We start from the raw sequence: 20,194 nt of genomic DNA on the forward strand, positions 1-20,194 counted from the left end.
CCTGACTCCAAGGGGTCTCTGATCAACCAGACAGTGGAAAGATGAGTTGTAGACAAATTGCAGTGCTTTGTCGTCTTGGGGAGGGGGAAGGGAAGGGAGGCGGAGAAAATTTAAAGCTTATGGAAGTGAATGTTGAAAACTAAAAATAAATAACTTAATAAAAAAAAAATTGTGGTGCTTGCCACCAACATAATCACACCTACAGTTACCTCCAATCCCCACTCTCCACTTTTAGCTCTTATGAAAAGTTCCAACCTTCCTACTTCTGAACTGAGGTTCAGCCTCTTAGGACAATTACAACCTAACCACTGCTCAGGCACCCACAACAGCAGCTTCATGGGTGCCATGCGGAAAATTTTACTTCTCCCTCTCAGCATACTCCTCCTCTGCCCCTCAGATCATAATTTGGCTTTGGGAAGTGCTCATCACAGTGGATAGGCTCTGTGCTGAAGGTAGTAACTAATGGACAAGTGCCCTGCTTCCCCTGCTTTTCATTTTGGGTAGGACAAAGCAGAGTGAGCAGGCAAGAATGGGCTGTGAGACTGCAGAAATCATTCCATTTATCTTTTCCCTCAAATTCACCTGTTTTCCTAACTTCCCTATTACTTTCTAAAATTTCATTTTTTAATTGTGAACTTACATCACCCCCTCTCCCCATCCACTAACACACACACAGATGTATGCATGCATTGTGATATGGAGGATTCTACACATGTTGACAGCATCACCATTCCTTCAGCAGCCCACACAAACCATCTTCCAGATCCCGATTCTGCCTCTCACCCCATATATTCTGTAAGTTTCCATTTGTTTTTACCTCCACATCACTTACATCTGTTCACTTCTTTCTACTTACACAGCTACCACCCTAGTTCAGATCCTCATAACCTCTCTCCTGGACTACTACAATAGCCCTGTACCTGGTCTCACTGCCTCAAGTCTCTCTCAAATCCAATTCATCCTCCACAAAGTTGCCAAAGTGCTTTTTACTACATCCTGTCCGTCCATAACACATTCTGCTCAGTAAGCTCCCCTGAATCCTTGTCACCTCTAGAATCAAACACAAAATGCTTTTTTGTCATTTCACTTGGCCCTTCGTAATCTGGTCCCCTCCTACTTTTTCCAGGCTTCTTATACTTTACTCCTCACTAGATTCTCTCTGATCCAGCGACACTGTCCTCTTGGACTACTCCATCATTAAGACGCTCCATCTCTCAGCTCTGGCGGTTCCCCTCATGCCTGGAATGCTTTCCTTTCCTTCCTCACTTCTACCTCCTGGCTTGCCTGGCTTCCTCCAAGGTCCAATTAAAGTCCCATCTTCTAATGGAACCCTTTCCTAACCCCTCTTACTTCTAGTGCTGTCCCTCTCTTATTTCCTATTTATCCTGAATACAGCCTGTTTGTATATATTTGTTTGATGTCTCCTCCATTAATTGTGAGCTCCCTGTGAGCAAGGACGTCTTTTGCCTCTTTATGTATCCTCAGTGCTTAGCACAGTGCCTGGCATACAGTAGGCACTTAATAAATGTTGGCTGATTAATTATTCCTACACTGTACCACAATATTCCAGATATTGTCTAACCAGAATAGAATATAGAAGCAATATCCTCCTCCTTATTCCTGGAAGCTATGATGCTCTTGATGCAGCCCAAAACTACATTTCTGGACAGCCATATTACACTGCTGATTCGTATGATAAACCATGCCTCTTCCATTCTGAACTTGGGAAGCAGATTTTTAATTCTAGTGTAAGACATTATGTTTACACCTACTTAACTGTCATCTTATTAGATTCAGGCTATCAAGACATTTTTGGATCCTGACTGTCATGCAAAGTATTCACTCCTCTCATCCCCCAGCTGTGTATAATCCATCAATCAAAAGCATTTTTAAAGTACCTACTATGTATCAGCAACTGTGCTAGGTACTAGGGATACAAGGGGAAAAACGAAACAGTCCCTACTATCAGAGACTTCGTATTTCTGATTCCCCATAACTTCTAAGTGCTTCTCCCCACCCTAAATTACCTTGTATTTGTCTTGTTTATACATATGTATACGTTTGTGTGTGCTCATGGCCTCCTCTTACCCACCCTCACCTCAGCTCAGCCCAACATAAACTCTTTGATAGCAGAGACTGTGACATTTTGTCCCCTTATAACTCTAGTATCTAGTACAATGTCTGGCACATAGTAGGTGCTTAACAGCCAAATAAAGGATATTAGATTTGATCCTAGAGAAGAAAGGAAATCACTAGAGTTTAATAAGCAGGGAAGAGCTGCATAGTCAGAATACAGAGAAGAGACATTTGAAGAACAATTAGGGGACTGCTATAAGAATCCAGGCAAGGGGTGATAAGGCTGGTGGCTGTGTGAGTATAGGGATGCTGCGTAAGTAGAATGAACCAGATTTGGCAACTGACTAGACATGTGGAATGAGTCCAGGATGACTACAGTTGTGAACCCGACTGACTGAGAAATCTTTGACAGAAACAGGGAAATTCAGAAGGCACATTTAAAGAAAAACATGAGTTCTGTTTTGAACATGCTGAAATGCCCAACAGGCAGCTGTTTATATAGTACCTGAGCTCAGGAAAGAGAATGGGTCAGGCTATAGAGATTCAGGATTCATCTGTATGAAGATGATAATTAAACCCAGACTGAGATCACCAGAAGAGACAGCACAGGATGAGAAAAGAAGAGGGCCCAGGACGGAGTCTTGGGGTACAACTATAATTGGGAGAATGATATGGATTATGATCCTACAAAAAAGACCGAGGAGTGACCAGATAGGTAGAAGAACCAACAGAAAGTAGTGTCATGTAAACCCAGAGTGAAGAGAGTAGTCAAAGGTGTCAAATTGTTGCAAAGAGGTCCAGAATGATAAGGACTAAGAAAAGGCTATGAGATTTGGCAATTAAGAAATCACTGTAATTTCACAGAGAGCAGTTTCCTTTGAGTGATGAAGTTAGAAATCAGACTGCAAGAGCTTGAGAAGTGGAAGTAGCAAGTAGAAACAAGCTTTTTCTGGGAGTTTGGCTGTGAATTCAAGGGGAAGAGGATATAGGTCAATAGCTTGAAGATCAAGTGAATACAGTCAAATGAAGGTTTTTAAAGGATGGAAGAGAGCTGGGATGTTTACAGGTAACAAGGAAGGACCCAGTAGAGAAGAAGAGACTTAAGATGAAAAAGAAAAAAAGATGAGGAGTGTGTCCATATGGGGGTGGAGGAGAGGGAGATAGTGGCAGGGCATGTGTGTGTGTATGCAATCTGCCAGAAGAGAAAGAAAGGGATGGAATCAAGGGCCCAAGTAGAGAGACTGGCCTTGGCAAAGAAAAGGATCATCTCCATCTCTTCAATAAAAATGGCTACCAATGTATATCTCTTCATTCCTATGAAAGACCTGATATAGAGAAAGTCATCTCCTAAGCATATGTCCTGTAGAAGCAACATGGTGTTAGTGAATAAAATGCTAGACTTAGGAGTCAGGAAGAGTTGGGTTCAAATCCTGCCTCTAATATTTGCAGGCTAGGTGACTACAGGCAAGTCCTTTGTCTCAGTTTCCTTCTCTGTACAATGAGGATAATACCTGTAGTATCTATGTCATAGGGCTGTCATGAGGCTAAAATGAAACTGTATAGAAAGCCATATCCAAGTGTTACATGACTATATAAATGTCAACTATGAATATTACCACTGTTAAATGCCGTTACTCACCGTCAAGGTTTTCTGGTAATATGTAATTTTTGCCCGGACAGGATACGGTTTATTACGAAAGTCCCTTTGGCAACTTGACAAAGCTTGATTAGTACCATCGCTGTAGTATGGAGAGAAAGAGATGCAAACAAAAAACTTAGGAAATTCCATCTTTAAAAATGATCAACAAAAATAATTTGTGTGCAAGTAGAGAAAATACTAAAATTAAGACAAAGTTAAAACATTATAAATCAGACCCTTTAACAGGTAAAAATTAAACATTCTAAACGGTAGTATAAATGTTCTCCTTAACAGAAGAACCTTGTGCGATACTAGTAAGTAAGAGTTAAGGCATACTGACTACAAATAAGACAAGTCTTGTCTTTACAACTCACCACATGATAAGTTGGAAACCATCAAAAGCATAAAAGTCAAAACCCAAAATACCCAGATACTAAACTCACACTGTGGGGGGGTGGAGCCAAGATGGCGGCTGGAAAGCAGGGACTAGCGTGAGCTCCCTAACAAGTCCCTCCAAAAACCTATAAGAAATGGCTCTGAACCAATTCTAGAACTGCAGAACCCACAAAGTGGCAGAGGGAAGCAAGGCTCTAGCCCAGGACAGCCTGGATAGCCTCTGGGTAAGGTCTATCCCGCACAGAGCTAGGAGTGGAGGGGAGTGGAGCTGAGCGGAGCAGAGCCCAGCGTGGGTGGCACGGACAAACCAGACCAGGAGCTGGGTGGAGCGTGCCCTAGCGCCCTGAATCAGTGAGCTGCAGCAGTTACCAGACTTCTCAACCCACAAACACCAAAGACAACAGAGTAGGTTAGTGGGAAAAGCTGCTGGGGACTGGGATAGAGTTTGCAGTTCAGCCACCGCCCTGGGGGCAGCTACAGAACTACAGCTGCAGTTGCTTCCCGCCCCAGGCCCACCTGGTGGGAGGAATTAAGTGGCGGATCACAGCAGGAGTGAAGAGACTGCTGAAGATCTAAGTCCAGTCCAGGTTGGGGGTTCTTGGGGAAGGAGGAGTGCTGGTGTGGCAGAACTGGCACATCCCCCCAAGCTTGGAATATAGTTCACTTAACTCTACAAGCAGTCATACCCCACTGAAAAACACAAGGGTCAAGTTAGTTGGCTGGGAATACGACCAGGCAGCGAAAACGCACCCAGATTCAGTCTCAGACTTTGGAATCTTTCTTTGGTGACAAAGAAGACCAAAACATACAGACAGAAGAAGTCAACAAAGTCAAAGAGACTACAACAAAAGCTTCCAAGAAAAACATGAACTGGTCTCAGGCCATGGAAGAGCTCAAAAAGGAGTTGGAAAAGCAAGTTAGAGAAGTAGAGGAAAAATTGGGAAGAGAAATGAGAAGGATGCAAGAAAACCATGAAAAACAAGTCAATGACTTGCTAAAGGAGACCCAAAAAAATACTGAAAAATATACTGAAGAAAACAACACCTTAAAAAACAGACTAACTCAAATGGCAAAAGAGCTCCAAAAAGCCAATGAGGAGAAGAATGCCTTGAAAGGCAGAATTAACCAAATGGAAAAGGAGGTCCAAAAGACCACTGAAGAAAATACTACCTTAAAAATTAGATTGAAGCAAGTAGAAGCTAGTGACTTGATGAGAAATCAAGATATTATAAATAACAGAACCAAAGGAATGAAAAAATGGAAGACAATGTGAAATATCTCATTGGAAAAACCACTGACCTGGAAAATAGATCCAGGAGAGATAATTTAAAAACTATTGGACTACCTGAAAGCCATGATCAAAAAAAGAACCTAGATATCATCTTTCAAGAAATTATTAAGGAGAACTGCCCTGATAGTCTAGAGCCACAGGGCAAAATAGAAATTGAAAGAATCCATAGATCACCTCCTCAAATAGATCCCAAAAGAAATCTCCTAGGAATACTGTTGCCAAATTCCAGAGCTCCCAGATCAAGGAAAAAATACTGCAAGCAGCCAGAAAGAAACAATTTGACTATCGTGGAAACACAATCAGAATAACCCAAGATCTAGCAGCTTCTACACCAAGAGATCGAAGGGCTTGGAATACGATATTCCAGAGGTCAATGGAGCTAGGATTAAAACCAAGAACCACCTACCCAGCAAAACTGAGTATCATGCTCCAAGGCAAAATATGGACTTTCAATAAAATAGAGGACTTTCAAGCTTTGTCAGTGAAAAGACCGGAGCTGAATAGAAAATTTGACTTTCAAACACAAGAATCAAGAGAAGCATGAAAACGTAAAGAAGAAAGAGAAATCATAAGGGACTTACTAAAGTTGAACTGTTTTGTTTACATTCCTACATGGAAAGATGATGTGTATGATTCATGAGACCTCAGTATTAGGGTAGCTGAAGGGAATATGCATGTATATGTGTATGTGTGTGTGTGTATATATATACATATGTGTGTGTATATGTATATATGTGTATATATATGTATACATGTGTGTATATATGTATATGTGAGTGTGTACATATGTATATGTGTGTGTGTGTATATATATATATATATATACAGAGAGAGAGAGAGAGAGAGAGAGAGAGAGCAGGCACAGGGTGAGTTGAAGATGAATAAGGGATGAGAGAGGAATATATTGAGAGAGGGAGACAGGGAGAGATAGAATGGGGTAAATTATCTCGCATAAAAGTGGCAAGAAAAAGCAGTTCTGTAGGAAGAGAAGAGAAGGCAGGTCAGAGGGGAATGAATGAATCTTGCCCTCATCAGATTTGACCTGAGGAGGTAATACCATACATACTCAATTGGGTATCTTACCCCGCAGGAAAGAAGGAGGAAGAAGATTTAAAAAAAGGGGGGATGATAGAAGGGAGGGCAGATGGGGGTGGAGGTAATCAAAAACAAACACTTTCGAAAAGGGGAAGGGTCAAGGGAGAAAATTCAATAAAGGGGGATAGGTTAGGAAGAAGCAAAATATAGTTAGTCTTTCACAACATGAGTATTTGTGGAAGGGTTATACATAATGATACGCATGTGGCCCATGTTGAATTGCTTGCCTTCTTAGGGAGGGTGGGTGGGAAGGGAAGAGGGGAGAGAATTTGGAACTCAAAGTTTTAAAAAATTGATGTTCAAAAAACAAAAACAAAAAAAGTTTTTGCATGCAACTAGAAAATAAGATATACACAGGCAATGGGGCGTAGAAATTTATCTTGCCCTACAAGAAAAGAAGGGAAAAGGGGATGGGAGGGGAGTGGGCTGACAGAAGGGAGGGCTGACTGGGGAACAGGGCAACCAGATTATATGCCATCTTGGAGTGGAGGGGAGGGTAGAAATGGGGAGAAAATTTGTAATTCAAACTCCTGTGAAAATCAATGCTGAAAACTAAATATATTAAATAAAAAAAAACAAACTTACACTGTATTAATAAGCTTTGTAATCCACTAGTAATTCTTAAATAAGTCAGCCTTAAGACCAAATATAGATCTCTAATTAAGATGGTTGCCCGAATGGAGGCAGACTACCCAGTTCCCACACACCTACTTCAGCAAAACCCTAAAAATCACACCGAACTGAATGTTTAAGAAAACCAAAGAGAAACCTCAATAAATAACTTCATCCACTTCAGAACTGCACAAAAAGCCAGCCACAAACCTAAAGGAAAAAGGAACTCCCCTCCCAGCTAAGTTAGCACCTGGCATAGGACTGAAAGCTAGAAGCACCTTAGTGTGACCAGAGACTGACCAGACACATGTGAACTATAGAGATCTGGATACTAAGGCAGTGAGTGGAGGATTTTGAAACCAAGTAAGGTAACTTAGAAGTTAATAAGGCTGGCGGCAGCTGGTCCAGTTGCGGCACCACTCAGATGGAGAGAGCTCAGGTACAGAGGCTCTAAGGTCCCTAGTACTTTGTCCTAAGATGCCACAGAAGACCCTGAACGCCCAGTGCTCTGAAACTCAAAGACCTTGGAGATAGAGGGCCAACTGAAGGAAGTGGAGGTCAATATAAGAACCTAGGTTCAAGACCAAGCAGGGCTAACTACTCCACCAAAAAGTGCAGCAGAGGGCAGAGCTGGCTCTGACATAAAACCTCAATTCAAGAACTAAGATAGGAGAGATGAATAACCTAACAAGTTACAGATCCCAAAAAAGAATTATAATGGATCCAGAGATACCCCTAGATCCAACCTAGTACAGAGTAATTCCATAAAACTTACAGAGACTCAAAGAAAAAAATGTGCTTTCCATAAGGACTATATGAATACCTATAGGAAATGAAGCAGGAGAGAAAAAGTGAAGTAAAAGTTCTTGAGGAAAAAATTGGAAGGAAAATAAATAGCTTAGAAAAGAAAGCAGTAAACCTATCCTGAGTAAGATTCCCTAAAAATATTAATAGACCAATCAAAATTCAATAACTCCATTAGTTAGCAAGAAATATTAGAATAAAATCAAATGTTTTTTTAAAGAAGAAAATGTAAGGTATCTGCCATCAAAAAAAATGACCTGGAAAACAGGACAAAGAGAGACGACTTAAGAATCATCAGACTTCCTGTAAACCATGATTTTTTTTTAAAAAAGCCTGGATATTATATTTTCTTAAATCATAAATGAAAACTGCCCAGATCTATTAGAACTATAGGGCAAAGGGAAAATGAAAGGACTCCATCAATCACTTTCTGAAAGGAATACAAATTGAAAACACCCAGGAAAGTCATAAACAAAATCCAGAGTTTCCACATCAAAGAGAAAAATACTGCCAAGCATCCAGAAGGGAGTTCAAGTACCAAGGAAGTACAGGTTACACAAGACCTGGTAGCTTCTACTGCCAACCAGAGATCTTGGAATACAATATTCCAAAAAGTCAAAAGATGGAAACTTATCACCATGAGTAATTTATCCTTCAAACTGGAATATAATCCTATAGAGGAAAAAAATGGATTTTTACTGGAAAAGAGAAAGCATTCCTGATGAGCAGGGTAGGTACTATGAAATATAAACACAAGCCTTAAGAGGAACTAAGAAAGGTAAATTTATTTGAGTAACTGGAAGGAGCTATACAATGCTGTAGTTAATATTCTAATAAGGGAGAAGAAATAAGCAGTCCCTTCAGAATCTTAAAGTCTCCAAAGGTTACTAAGGGAGTTAAATTGAAAAACAAACAAACAAAATAACAAAACACAAAAAAAAACAGAGATCCTGGGGGTTGATTGGTTTTGTTCTTAAGGCATGAAGAGGGGAAAGATAAGAGAGGGTAAATGAATACGCTAGTGAGAAAGAAGGAAGAAGGGTGATCAAAGAAAAAAGAAAAGGAACTATAGGTACAAAAAGATTTATAGCAGCTCTTTTTGTGGTGGCAAAGAATTAGAAATTGAGGGGGTGTACATTAATTGGAGAATGGCTGAACATGTTGTGTTATATGATTATGATGGAATACTATTGTCAGAAAAACCTGGGAAGAACTGTATGAACTAATGCAAAATGCAGTGAGCAGAAACAGGAGATCATTGTATACAGTCACTGCAATATTGTATGATGATCAACTGCGAATGACTTAGCTATTGTGACCAATACAATGATCCAAGACAATTCCAAAGGACTTATGATGAAAAATGCTATCCACTTCCAGAAAAAAAACTGATGGTGTCTGAATGCAGATTGAAGCACTCTTATTTTTCTTGGTTGTTTTTGTCTGTGTTATCCTACACAATACAGCTAATATGGAAATAAGTTTTACATGACTTCACATATATAATTTGTATCAAATTGCTTGATTCTCAAGAAGGGAGAAGAAGAGGGAAGGAAATAATTTGAAACTCAAAGTTTTTTTAAAAGATGTAAAAAAATTTTTTTTACATGTAATTGAGAAATAGTTAATGAAATAAATTAAAAATATATGGGAGAAGAATGAAAGAAGTGCGTAGAGCTTTCTATTTCTTATAACTAGAATGAGTGAAAAGGGATGGGCAAGCAAGAATGTGTGTTTGTGCATGTGCATGCGTGCACACACACAGTCTTTTGTACAGAAATATATCAAACTCCGAAGGCAAACAGGTAAGGATGGAAGAGGGAGGCTGATGCAGGGTGGAGCCAAGATGGTGGCTGGAAAGCAGGGACTTGCTTAAGCTCTCCCCCAAATCCCTCCAAACACCTGTAAAAATTGGCTCTGAACAAATTCTACAGCTGTGGAACCCATGAAATAGCAGAGGGAAACAGGTCTCCAGCCCAGGAGAGCCCAGATGGTAGCTGGGAAGCGTCTATCGCATGGTGCTGACAGTGGAGGGCAGCCCAGCATGGGCCACGCCAGGACAGAACAGAGCCGGAATCAGCCAGCCAGAACAGACCTTAGGGCCATGAATCATTGAGCTGTGGCAGTTACCAGACTTCTCAACCCACAAACGTCAAACAGCAAGTTCAGAGTGGTCCAGCCACCAGTCCTGTGGGTGGCGGAGGTGGTGCAGCGGTGGCCGTGGCAGCAGCAGGAAACTCCTGAGGCTGCTTCCAGAGCTACAGTGTCAGTTGCTTCCCAAGTCAGTGGCTCACACAGTGGGAGGATTCTAGCAATGGATCAGAGCAGGAGTGCAAGGAGCACTTTGTGGGCACAAAGACAGGTTCTCTTGCTGTGCCCTCCTTGGATCTGTATTGCAGTCCTGGTTGGTGGTTTTGGGGGAGGAGGAGCGTTGCAGTGATGGTGGAGTAGAAGTAGCTCTGAAAACAGCAGTGCTTGGACCCTAAAGCTTGGGACAAAGTACTCTCTACTCTACAAGCAGTCATATCCTGACAAAAAGCTCAAGGGTCAAGTAGTTGGCTGGGAACACGAACAGGCAGCGAAAACGAACTCAGACTCAAACCCAGACTCCAACTCAAACTCTAGATTCCTTTTCTGGTGACAAAGAAGATCAAAACATACAGCCAGAAGAAGTGAACAAAGTCAAATAGCCTACATCAAAAGCCTCCAAGAAAAATATGAACTGGTCTCAGGCCACGGAAGAGCTCAAAAAAGGATTTGGAAAAGCAAGCAAGAGAAGTAGAGGAAAAATTGGGAAGAGAAATGAGAGTGATGTAAGAAAACCATGAAAAACAAGTCAATGACTGGTTAGAGGAGACCCAAAAAAATACTGAAGAAAATAACACCTTAAAGAACAGACTAACCCAAATGTCAAAAGACCTCCAAAAAGCCAATGAAGAGAAGAATGCCTTGAAAGGCAGAATTAGCCAGGTGAAAAAGGAGGTCCAAAAGACCACTGAAGAAAATACTACCTTAAAAATTAGACCGGAGCAAGTGGAAGCTAGTGACTTGATGAGAAATCAAGATATTATAAAACAGAACCAAAGGAATGAAAAAATCGAAGACAATGTGAAATACCTCAATGGAAAAACCACTGACCCAGAGAACAGATCCAGGAGCGATAATTTAAAAATTATTGGACTACCTGAAAGCCATGATCAAAAAAAGAGCCTAGGCATCAACTTTCAAGAAATTATCAAGGAAAACTGCCCTGATAGTCTAGAGACAGAAGGTAAAATAGAAACTGAAAGAATCTACCGATTGCCTCTTGAAAAAGATCCCCAAAACTCCTAAGAATATTGTCGCCAAATTCCAGCGTTTCCAGGTCAAGGGGAAAATAATGCAAGCAGCCAGAAAGAAACAATTTGAATATTGTGGAAACACAATCAGGGTAACACAAGATCTAGGAGCTTCTACATTAAGTGATCAAAGGGCTTGGAATATGATATTCTAGAGGTCACAGGAGCTAGGATTAAAACCAAGAATCACCTACCCAGCAAAACTGAGTATCATGCTCCAAGGCAAAATATAGACTTTCAATGAAACAGAGAACTTTCAACCTTTCTAAATGAAAAGACCAGAGCTGAATAGAAAATCTGACTTTCAAATATAAGAATCAAATGAAGCATGAAAAGGTAAACAACAAAGAGAATTCATAAGGGTCTTACTAAAGCTGAACTGTTAGGTTTACATTCCTACACGCAAAGATGATGTGTGTAATTTATGAGACCTTTCTCAGCATTGGGGGAGTTGAAGGAAATATAGACAGAGGACACAGGATGAGTCGAATATGAAGAGATGATATCTAAAAAAATGAAGTAAATTTAAGGTGTGAGAGATAAATATAATGAGAGAAGGAGAAAGGGAGAGATAGAATGGGCTAAATTATCTCACATAAAAGTGGCAAGAAAAAGAAGTTCTGTTGGAAGAGAAGAGGGGGCAGGTGAGGGGGAATGAGTGAATCTTACTCTCATCGGATTCAACTAGAGGAGGGAATAACATAGACACTCAATTGGGTATCTTACTCCACAGGAAAGTAAATGGAAGGGGATTAAAAAAAAGGGGAGGGATGATAGAAGGGAGGGCAGATGGGGGAGGAGGTAATCAAAAGCAAACACTTTCGAAAAGGGACAGGGTCAAGGGAGAAAACTGAATAAAGGGGGACAGGATAGGATGGGAGGAAATATAGTTAGCCTTTCACAACATGAACATTGTGGAAGTGTTTTACATAGTGATATATGTGTGATCTATGTTGAATTGCTTGCCTTCCTAGGGAGGGTGGGTGGGAAGGAAGAGGGGAGAGAATTTGGAACTCAAAGTTTTAAAAGCAGATGCCTAAAAAAAGTTGTTTTTTGCATACAGCTGGAAAACAAGATATATAGGGAATGGAGCATAGAAATCTATCTTGCCCTACAAGAAAGTAAGGGGAAAAGGGATGGGGGCGGGGGAGTGGGGTGAAAGAAGGGAGGGCTGACTGGGGAATGAGGCAATCAGAATATATGCCATCTTGGAATGTGGGGGGAGGGTAGAAATGGAGAGAAAATTTGTAACTCAAAATCTTGTGAAAATCAATGTTGAAAACTAAAATATTAAATAAAAATGATAAAATTAAAAAAAAAAGAGGAAGGCTGATAAAAGGGAGGGAAGATCCTTAAACAACAAAAAAAAACCTTTCTGATCTCAAGCAGAGATTAAAAGGGAAAAAAAGAATTGTAAATTAAAAGGGTATCCATCAAATGGTTAAAGAAATTGTGTTATATGAATGTGATGAAATATTATCATAGTGTACGAAATAATGAGAGATAATTCCAAGGAATCCTGGGAAGTACGAATTTATAAAGAGTGAAATAAGTCAGTCCAAGAGAACAGTTTCTACAATGACACTGTAAGAACTGAAAGAATTAAGAACTCTGGGAAAAAAAAAACAAAAACAACCAACATCTCCAGAGTACCTATGATGGAGCATATTACCCATCTTGTGACAGAGACAGACTCAAGCTAAGGAATGTAAAATCCATTTTTGGACAGAGAAACTATGTGGATCTGTTTTGCTTGAAGATGCTTACATTTTATAATAAGATTTTTCCCTGTTTAAATCTAATGGGGAGGTTACTGATGGTAAAGCCCCTCCTCCCCAAAAAATAGAAAGAAAGAAAAATAAAACAAGAGGAGAGCCATTGAAACATTTTAAAAAGTATAAAGAAGAGTATGACGTTAAGAAGGGAGCACAGATGAGCAGGACAACTTTGAAAGCAATATGCTATCTTCACTTTATATTGGTTTAAAAAAGCTAGCAGTAGATATCCACTGTTTCATATACAACTTTTTTTTAATGTTCTAATTTGTATATGAGATATGATCTTTTTTTGGAATTTAAGACTAGAATTTAAAAAAAAAATTTAAAGACCCAATATAGTACTACACCTGTTTTACTGATCAATTCGTTTTAAGCTCTTGCTTTATAGCCATAACCCTATTTCTGCCAAAATCCTTTTGAGGATTAAAGCAACAACATATGAATATCTGCCTAATCTCATTACTAAGGACTATTATGAGTGACAACAAATCTCAACGTAGCCTAAAGATGACATATGATTGCTAGTATTCATATTAAAAAGTATGAAGGTTTTATGTTTACAAACTGAGGTAATTCACCAATATAACTTAAAATAGAACTAAATAACAAAAGGATTTTAAACCCAGATCACTGATTGTAGCTTTCTCATGAAAAAAAAAAAAAAATTTTTTTTAAGAGAAAAAAAAAATCTCACCATTTCTTTTTTAGGGAGTGTCCAAATTTGTAAAACTAAAGCAATCATGCATTTGTTAGACATTTACTATGTGAGAGGCATTGGGAAAACAGAGACAAAAGTTAAATACTTCTTGTCTTCAAGCTTATGTCCATGGGGGAGGAAAGAGTGCCACAAACATATACATAAGAATATAGAAAGTCAACACATGGTAATTTTGGGAGTGAGAACTACCACTTTGGATAAAGTTTCACGTAGGAAGTAGCATTTGACCTGAGTTTTGAAGGAAGGTAGAAATTCTACATGGTAGAAAAATAAAGAGAGAATGTATTCCAGACATGAGAGACAGCCTACTGAAAGGCACAGAGACTGGACATCATGTTTGAGTAACAGTCCAGTTTGGTTGGACATCAGAGTATGTGAAGGGGAATAATATGAAATAAGAATAGGGTGGAGTCAGATTGTGAAGAGCTTTAATAAAATGGTAATGAGAAGTATCATTGTATTTTATCCTAGAGATAATTGGGAGTTTCACAGAGTTTACCAAGTAGAGGAGTGACATGATCAGACCTGAGCTCTAGAGCATCACTTTGGCAGCTTTGTGGAAGAGAACCTGGAGAGGGGAGACACTTGAAGTGGAGAGATCAATTATGAGGCTATTGCAAATAGTCCAAGTCAGAGGCAATGACAATTATTCCAGAGTAGTAGCTATGTAAGTAGAGAAAACAAGATGGATGTTAGAGATGTAGTGGTGGCAAATTAGACAAGAATTGGCAACTGACTGAATAGCTAGACTAGAGTAGAATATCAAAGATACTTCAAGGTAGTGAAAGTGAGTGGCTGGGAACATGGTAGTACCCTCAAAAGATACCAGGCAGTGCAAAAGAGGGGTAGCTTTTAGGTAAAAAATAATTAACTATTCTGGAAATGCTGAGTTTGAGATGTGTATGGGACAGAATGAGCAAGCCATTAAATCAGAAACAATGTATAAACACTTACTTCTGATGATCATACTGTATTTGTCCATTGTTGCCTATGATAACCACAGCTGGATTGTTCTTCTACAAAACAAAATAAACATCACATAGTGTTTTTTAAAGTTCTTAATGAGAAGAATCAATAGATTAGCCTCGTTTAGAGCTTCATAACTGTTTTTGTGTGTCATAGACCCCTTTGTTAATCTGAAAAAGCCTATGAACTTCTCAGAATATTTTTAAACACATAAAATACATAGCATTATAAAGGAAACCAATTATACTGACATAGTTATCAGAATATTTTTAAAAACCAAGTTCACAAATCCCAAAGCTATAAACCCTTGGTCTAGAAGATGTCTGAGATCCCTTCCAAATCAAATTCTGACTTTTTTTTATTAGCTAATTTATTCACTCCAAAGGCACTGAATTGTACAAAGAAACTAGGGATATAAACTCTGAGAATTAATACAATAATTTTAAAAGACCTATCTGTTGAGAAGATTCTCTGTGCAACATTACATATAATCACAAAACAATCCAAATGTATAACAATATGAAACATTAATTTAACAGAATGCCACAATGCAATTAACCCTGAGAAGTGTGAGAAATACAAAGTTGTCTGTCAAGGCCCATGTAAACTAATGCAAAAAATTAATAAAATATCTCTTGAAGAATGGAATACATAGAATTATAATCATATGAGAAAAACTAAATGAGAATGAATAAATGATTCTAATGGTGACTTAGAGAGACAGAAATAGTGTTATGATACTTATGTATTGAAATTAAATGTAGACAGATACCAAGCAAGTTTTGTACTAATGTTCAATGTTGAGTATTTTTGTTTCTGGGTTTTTTTTTAACCAAACTACATAATTTTTTTAAGGAATACAGATATGGCAAACAAGTGAAACAGATTAAGTCCCTCTGACTAGCTGGCTCGGAGAAGGTACATAGTTCCTTAAGCACAGGGACCAAGACATCTTCATAATTATTAAATGCCTGCCAATTGTCACATGGAAACAAACACAGGTTTAAAACAGGCCTGCACGACCTGTGGCCCTAGGGCTGCTTGCTCCAGCCAAAGGATTTCATCTACAATACAAAGGATGTTTTCCTTTACATTTTTCACAGGCTACCTGAAGTCCTTTAGGACGAGCAGGCAAGTGGTCCCTCCAGCTGCAGATTGTGCAAGTCCAGTTTACAATAACAAAGAAAGGTCACTATGTTATAAAAGTATTAAGAGCTAATTTTGATCTTACATATACACAGTAAATAATATGTGCAGAATGCCAACAGCGGGTTCAAAAATTTTGGGGGAATTATGAAGATTTAAACATATTTAAAGTTATAGCTCCTTTAGCTCTGATAAAGGTGAAAAAGTGAAAGCATCAGATTAAATTTAACTGAGCAAAAATCATAAGGAACTAATAAAACGAAAGAGTTACAGCAATTTTAAATGGTTGTTGAGAAAAGTCAATACTACTATTACTATAACATTAGCAACATGAAATTCAAGTACTGATGATTCAATAAATATTTTCTAAGCACCTGGAATACTGTATTTCACCACATAATTGTTGCCACTGCATAATCGTCGCATGGGGGGAGGGGGAGAGTTTCAGTCCAAAATTTGGTTTATGACCTTTCATTGATAATTTGGGTTTATAACCTTTCACCGCATAATCGCTGCATGGTATAACTCTGTTTGTAAAGCCGCTTAAAAGGTAAATAGAGTAAAAGAGCAGCAATGTGTTCACCACTGGCATATGGATACAGATTTATCTCTCGAGCACTGCAACCACGAGCCTAGAATTCTCAGTGCATGTGCACTGTCAGTATGTTTCTGAAAGCCAACTTGTGTGGTTTGTTTAGAGGGTTGAAGTACTAACGGTACTGTCACTCAACCCAATGAAGAGCAGTAGGTGCAAGTGGAGCAGGGAAACACGCGGGCAGCCAAAGCTGCCACGAATAAGTTGCGTGATATTTTAAGGCTTGCATCTCCCCGAGCTAGCTAAACTGTACAATTTGTCTGCCAGTGATACATTAACGTGCGAAGCATTTCTTTCTATTTATGAGTAAATATAAAAACTACTCTGCAGGCTTCAAGCTGATTGTGTTCACTGAACAGCATGGAAACAGAGCTGTGGAAAGACAGTTTTCAGTGAGTGAAAAGCTGGTGTGAGACTGGTGGAAATTAAAAAACAAGTAATATTGGCACAATTTTCAAAGCTTCACATAATGGTCACATCCCACTTTTTGCAAAAACTGGCATAAATCTGTGACACTTACGTGGTGAAATGTTCTATGTGAGGCACTATATTAAGCATGGAGGGCATGAAGTTGGCAGTGGGGAAAGAAGACAAATGCGCAAACAACTATGCTGTAAAGACAGTGAGATAGGAGCAAATCCAGGCAAAATGCTAGAGGAAATCTACAGAACTGATTTTCCCCTAAGGGGGAGAAGTAAGGTCAGGCAAAGTTTCACAGAAGAGAAAGCACCTGTCCTAAGCCTCCAAGCGAGAAGGTGACTTCTATCAGACGGAGAAACAGGCATAGAGAATTCTACTTCAAGCAGAGAAGAAAGACTGAGAAAATGCATAGAGATGGGAGAGGTGAGGACAAGAAGAGGGGATGTAAAATGGATGCAAAATAGATGTACATGAAGAGCAGCAGTATGAGCAAAAGCATGATAGGTAAGATGGAGTCAGAAGATGAAGAGTGTTGTATTTTATTCAGCAGACAGTAAGTATTCACAGAAAGTTTTAGTGTTCAAAAGTGACACAATAATACCTGTAGATTAGGAAGATTACTGGGGCAGCAGTGTCAAGGACAGGAATAGAGGGGAGACGGCGTGTGCATGAGAGTTAGAAGACAAGTTAGGAGGCTACAATAGTTTAGGTGAGAAAAGATGAGTGTTTGAATTAGGGTCATAAGACCACACAAAGATTTAGGGCTGGAAAAGACCTCAGAGGCCATCTAGTCCAATCCCCTATTTTTACAGATGGGACAACTGAGGCCCAAGGAGGTTACATGATTGCCCAAAGACAGAAGTAGAACTTGAACCCAAGTTCTCTTATTCCAAAGATGTGTACTTTCCACTTCACCATGAAAATGAAAAGGAAGAAAAGGACAAGAGAAATACCATGGAGGTAGTATTGAAAAGATTTGGCAAATAACTGCTCTTCCTTTTCCCTCACCTAAAAATAAAAGATTATAATCCAAGTTTACTAAGAGAATGATGATGCACTGGTAGAAGTAGAGAAGTTAGGAGGAGGGTCACATTTGGGGGACTTGTTAATATTGGACAGGCTAATTTTGAGATGCTGATAGGTAACATAAGTAAAGATGACCAACAAGAATTCAGAAATGAAAGAGCAGGACTCTGGGGAGAGGTTGGGCGGTAGAGATATAGTTTGGGGATTTGTGACAACTGAAGCCAGATTAAGTGGACAAGATCACCATGAAAAGACCTCGCCTCCTGTCTCTGGCACTACATATCTGCCCTGTCTAGAATTCATCCTCTCATTATCTCTACCTAGTTTCCTTCAAGACTTAACTCAAACTCCACCTTCTACATGAGGTCATGCCTGACCCACTGAGATGCCCTTCCCCCTCAAGTTACCTCACACCTATTTCATACATACCTACCTAGGTAGGTTGTAAACTGCTTAAGGGCAGGGACTATTTAATTTTTGTTTTGTCTCCCTGGTACTTTGCACAGTGCCTGGCATATACTATGTGTTTTTAAAATATTTGCTGATTCATTAAATACAGACAGGAAGGAAAAGAGGGCCAAGGAGAGCTCCTAGAGGGATATATACCCACTAAAGGATGGAATGAGGATAAAGAGACAGGGAAGGAGACAGAGGTTTGTTCAGTGGGGTAGAATTATGAGCATACAGTAATGGAAACCAAGAATGTCAAGAGTTTTGAGAGTGTATCAAAAAGGGATAGTGTCTAATGGAATGCAAGCAAAAAGGGGAAGAATATAAATACAAGAAAAAGAAAAAATGGTCACTAGTTTAGTAATAAAGAGATTATTAGTGATCTTGGAGACAGCATTTTCAACACAGTAATAGGGATAGAAGCTGGACTACAAAGGGATGAGGAGTGAATGGGGAGAGTGAGTAGATGAGGACAATAAGTAATATCTTTCTAGAAATCTGCCTGTTAAAAGGAGGTTGGATAGAACAATCGATTTAGGGGTCAAGGAACAGAGCCAAGGGAAGGTTTTGTTTTTGTTTTCAAAAGACAGGGAGGACCCTAGAATGTTTATAGGATGAAATGAATGAACCAAAAACTAGGAAAAAACTGAAGAAGCACAAGAGGCAGATGATGACTGGCAGAACAGGGTTGAAGAGGAAATAGATTAAGACTACATATACCTAAGTTAACTCTGGCAAGGCTACACAGATTTTATTTTGAGAAAGATTCACCCCTTTGTGCAAAAGTTTATTTTGATAATATTTACGTTATCAGAACTCACGGTAAGTACTAAACAAATACTTTCTGAAAAGAAATTGATTCCCCAAAGAAGTTATCCCAAACCTTTTCTCTGAAGTGTACCACACCACCTCCTCTCACTCTCAGTTGAGGACACTGTCTCTGACTTTACTGAAAAATCTGAGGCTGTTCACTGAGTTCCTTTGTCCCCTTCTCTTCATTTCCAAACCCCCTGAAAACACATCCCACTTTTTCCTCCTTTCCTCCAAACTCTGATAAAGAGGTCCTTTCCTGTCAAGTAACCTCAGCAAATTCAGGCCCTTGAGCCCATTTTCTCTAGTCTTCTCCATGAGACTAACCCTTCAACCATCCCCACCTCTCTCGATAATCTTCAACATCTCCTAGCTACTGGTTCATTTTTTATTGATTTCTGACATTTGCACATCTCTTACACCCTTAAAAAATCTTTACATTATCTATACTATCATCTTCTCAAGTTATTGTCTTATCCCTCCTCCCCTTCTCAGCCTAACTCCTAGGAAAAAATCCTCTATAACTGTCTCCACTTCTCTCACTCATGCCTCAATCCTTTCATTATGGCTTCTAATTTCATCATTCAACCGAAATTGCTCCCTCCAAATTTACCAATTATGTCTTAATTGCTAAATCTGATGGGTTTTTCCTTAGTCCTCACCCTTTTGGACTTCTCTGCTGCATGTTACACCATGAAACACCATCTTTTCTAGTTTGGTTATTTTTTTTTGGAGGGGGGGGATACACATACATACATACACATACACACACACACACACACACACACTCACTCACTCTCTCTCTCTCTCTCTCTCTCTCTCTTTCTCTCTCTTAACATGTCCTTACTAGGCAGGAAAGAAGAGCAAGAATAGGGTGGGATGAATTGTTCTTAATTTTAGTCAAGTGTTAAATAGCTTAAGGGAGGGAAGGCTGTCTTTTCTTCTGTTGGTAGCATGGATTCTAGAAAACCATCCTACCTATGGGATAGTGGGAGAGTGAGGGCACATGAGAATGGGTCATTAACCTGAGAATA

General features: G+C 39.3%; 1 protein-coding gene across 1 annotated transcript in view; it reads right to left on the reverse strand.

The window, feature by feature from the left end:
• LMAN1 (lectin, mannose binding 1) overlaps window positions 1–20,194 on the reverse strand; it is a 47,393-nt gene that overhangs the window by 16,829 nt on the left and 10,370 nt on the right. The window contains exons 4-5 of the mRNA XM_036757766.1: window positions 14,702–14,763; window positions 3,716–3,815 (exon numbers count right to left, since the gene is read on the reverse strand). Coding sequence (XP_036613661.1) covers window positions 3,716–3,815; window positions 14,702–14,763 — 162 coding nt within the window. The remainder of the gene's footprint in view (window positions 1–3,715; window positions 3,816–14,701; window positions 14,764–20,194) is intronic.

This window comes from Trichosurus vulpecula, chromosome 1 (genome assembly GCF_011100635.1).
Source record: "Trichosurus vulpecula isolate mTriVul1 chromosome 1, mTriVul1.pri, whole genome shotgun sequence".
NCBI classification, from domain to species: domain Eukaryota; kingdom Metazoa; phylum Chordata; class Mammalia; order Diprotodontia; family Phalangeridae; genus Trichosurus; species Trichosurus vulpecula.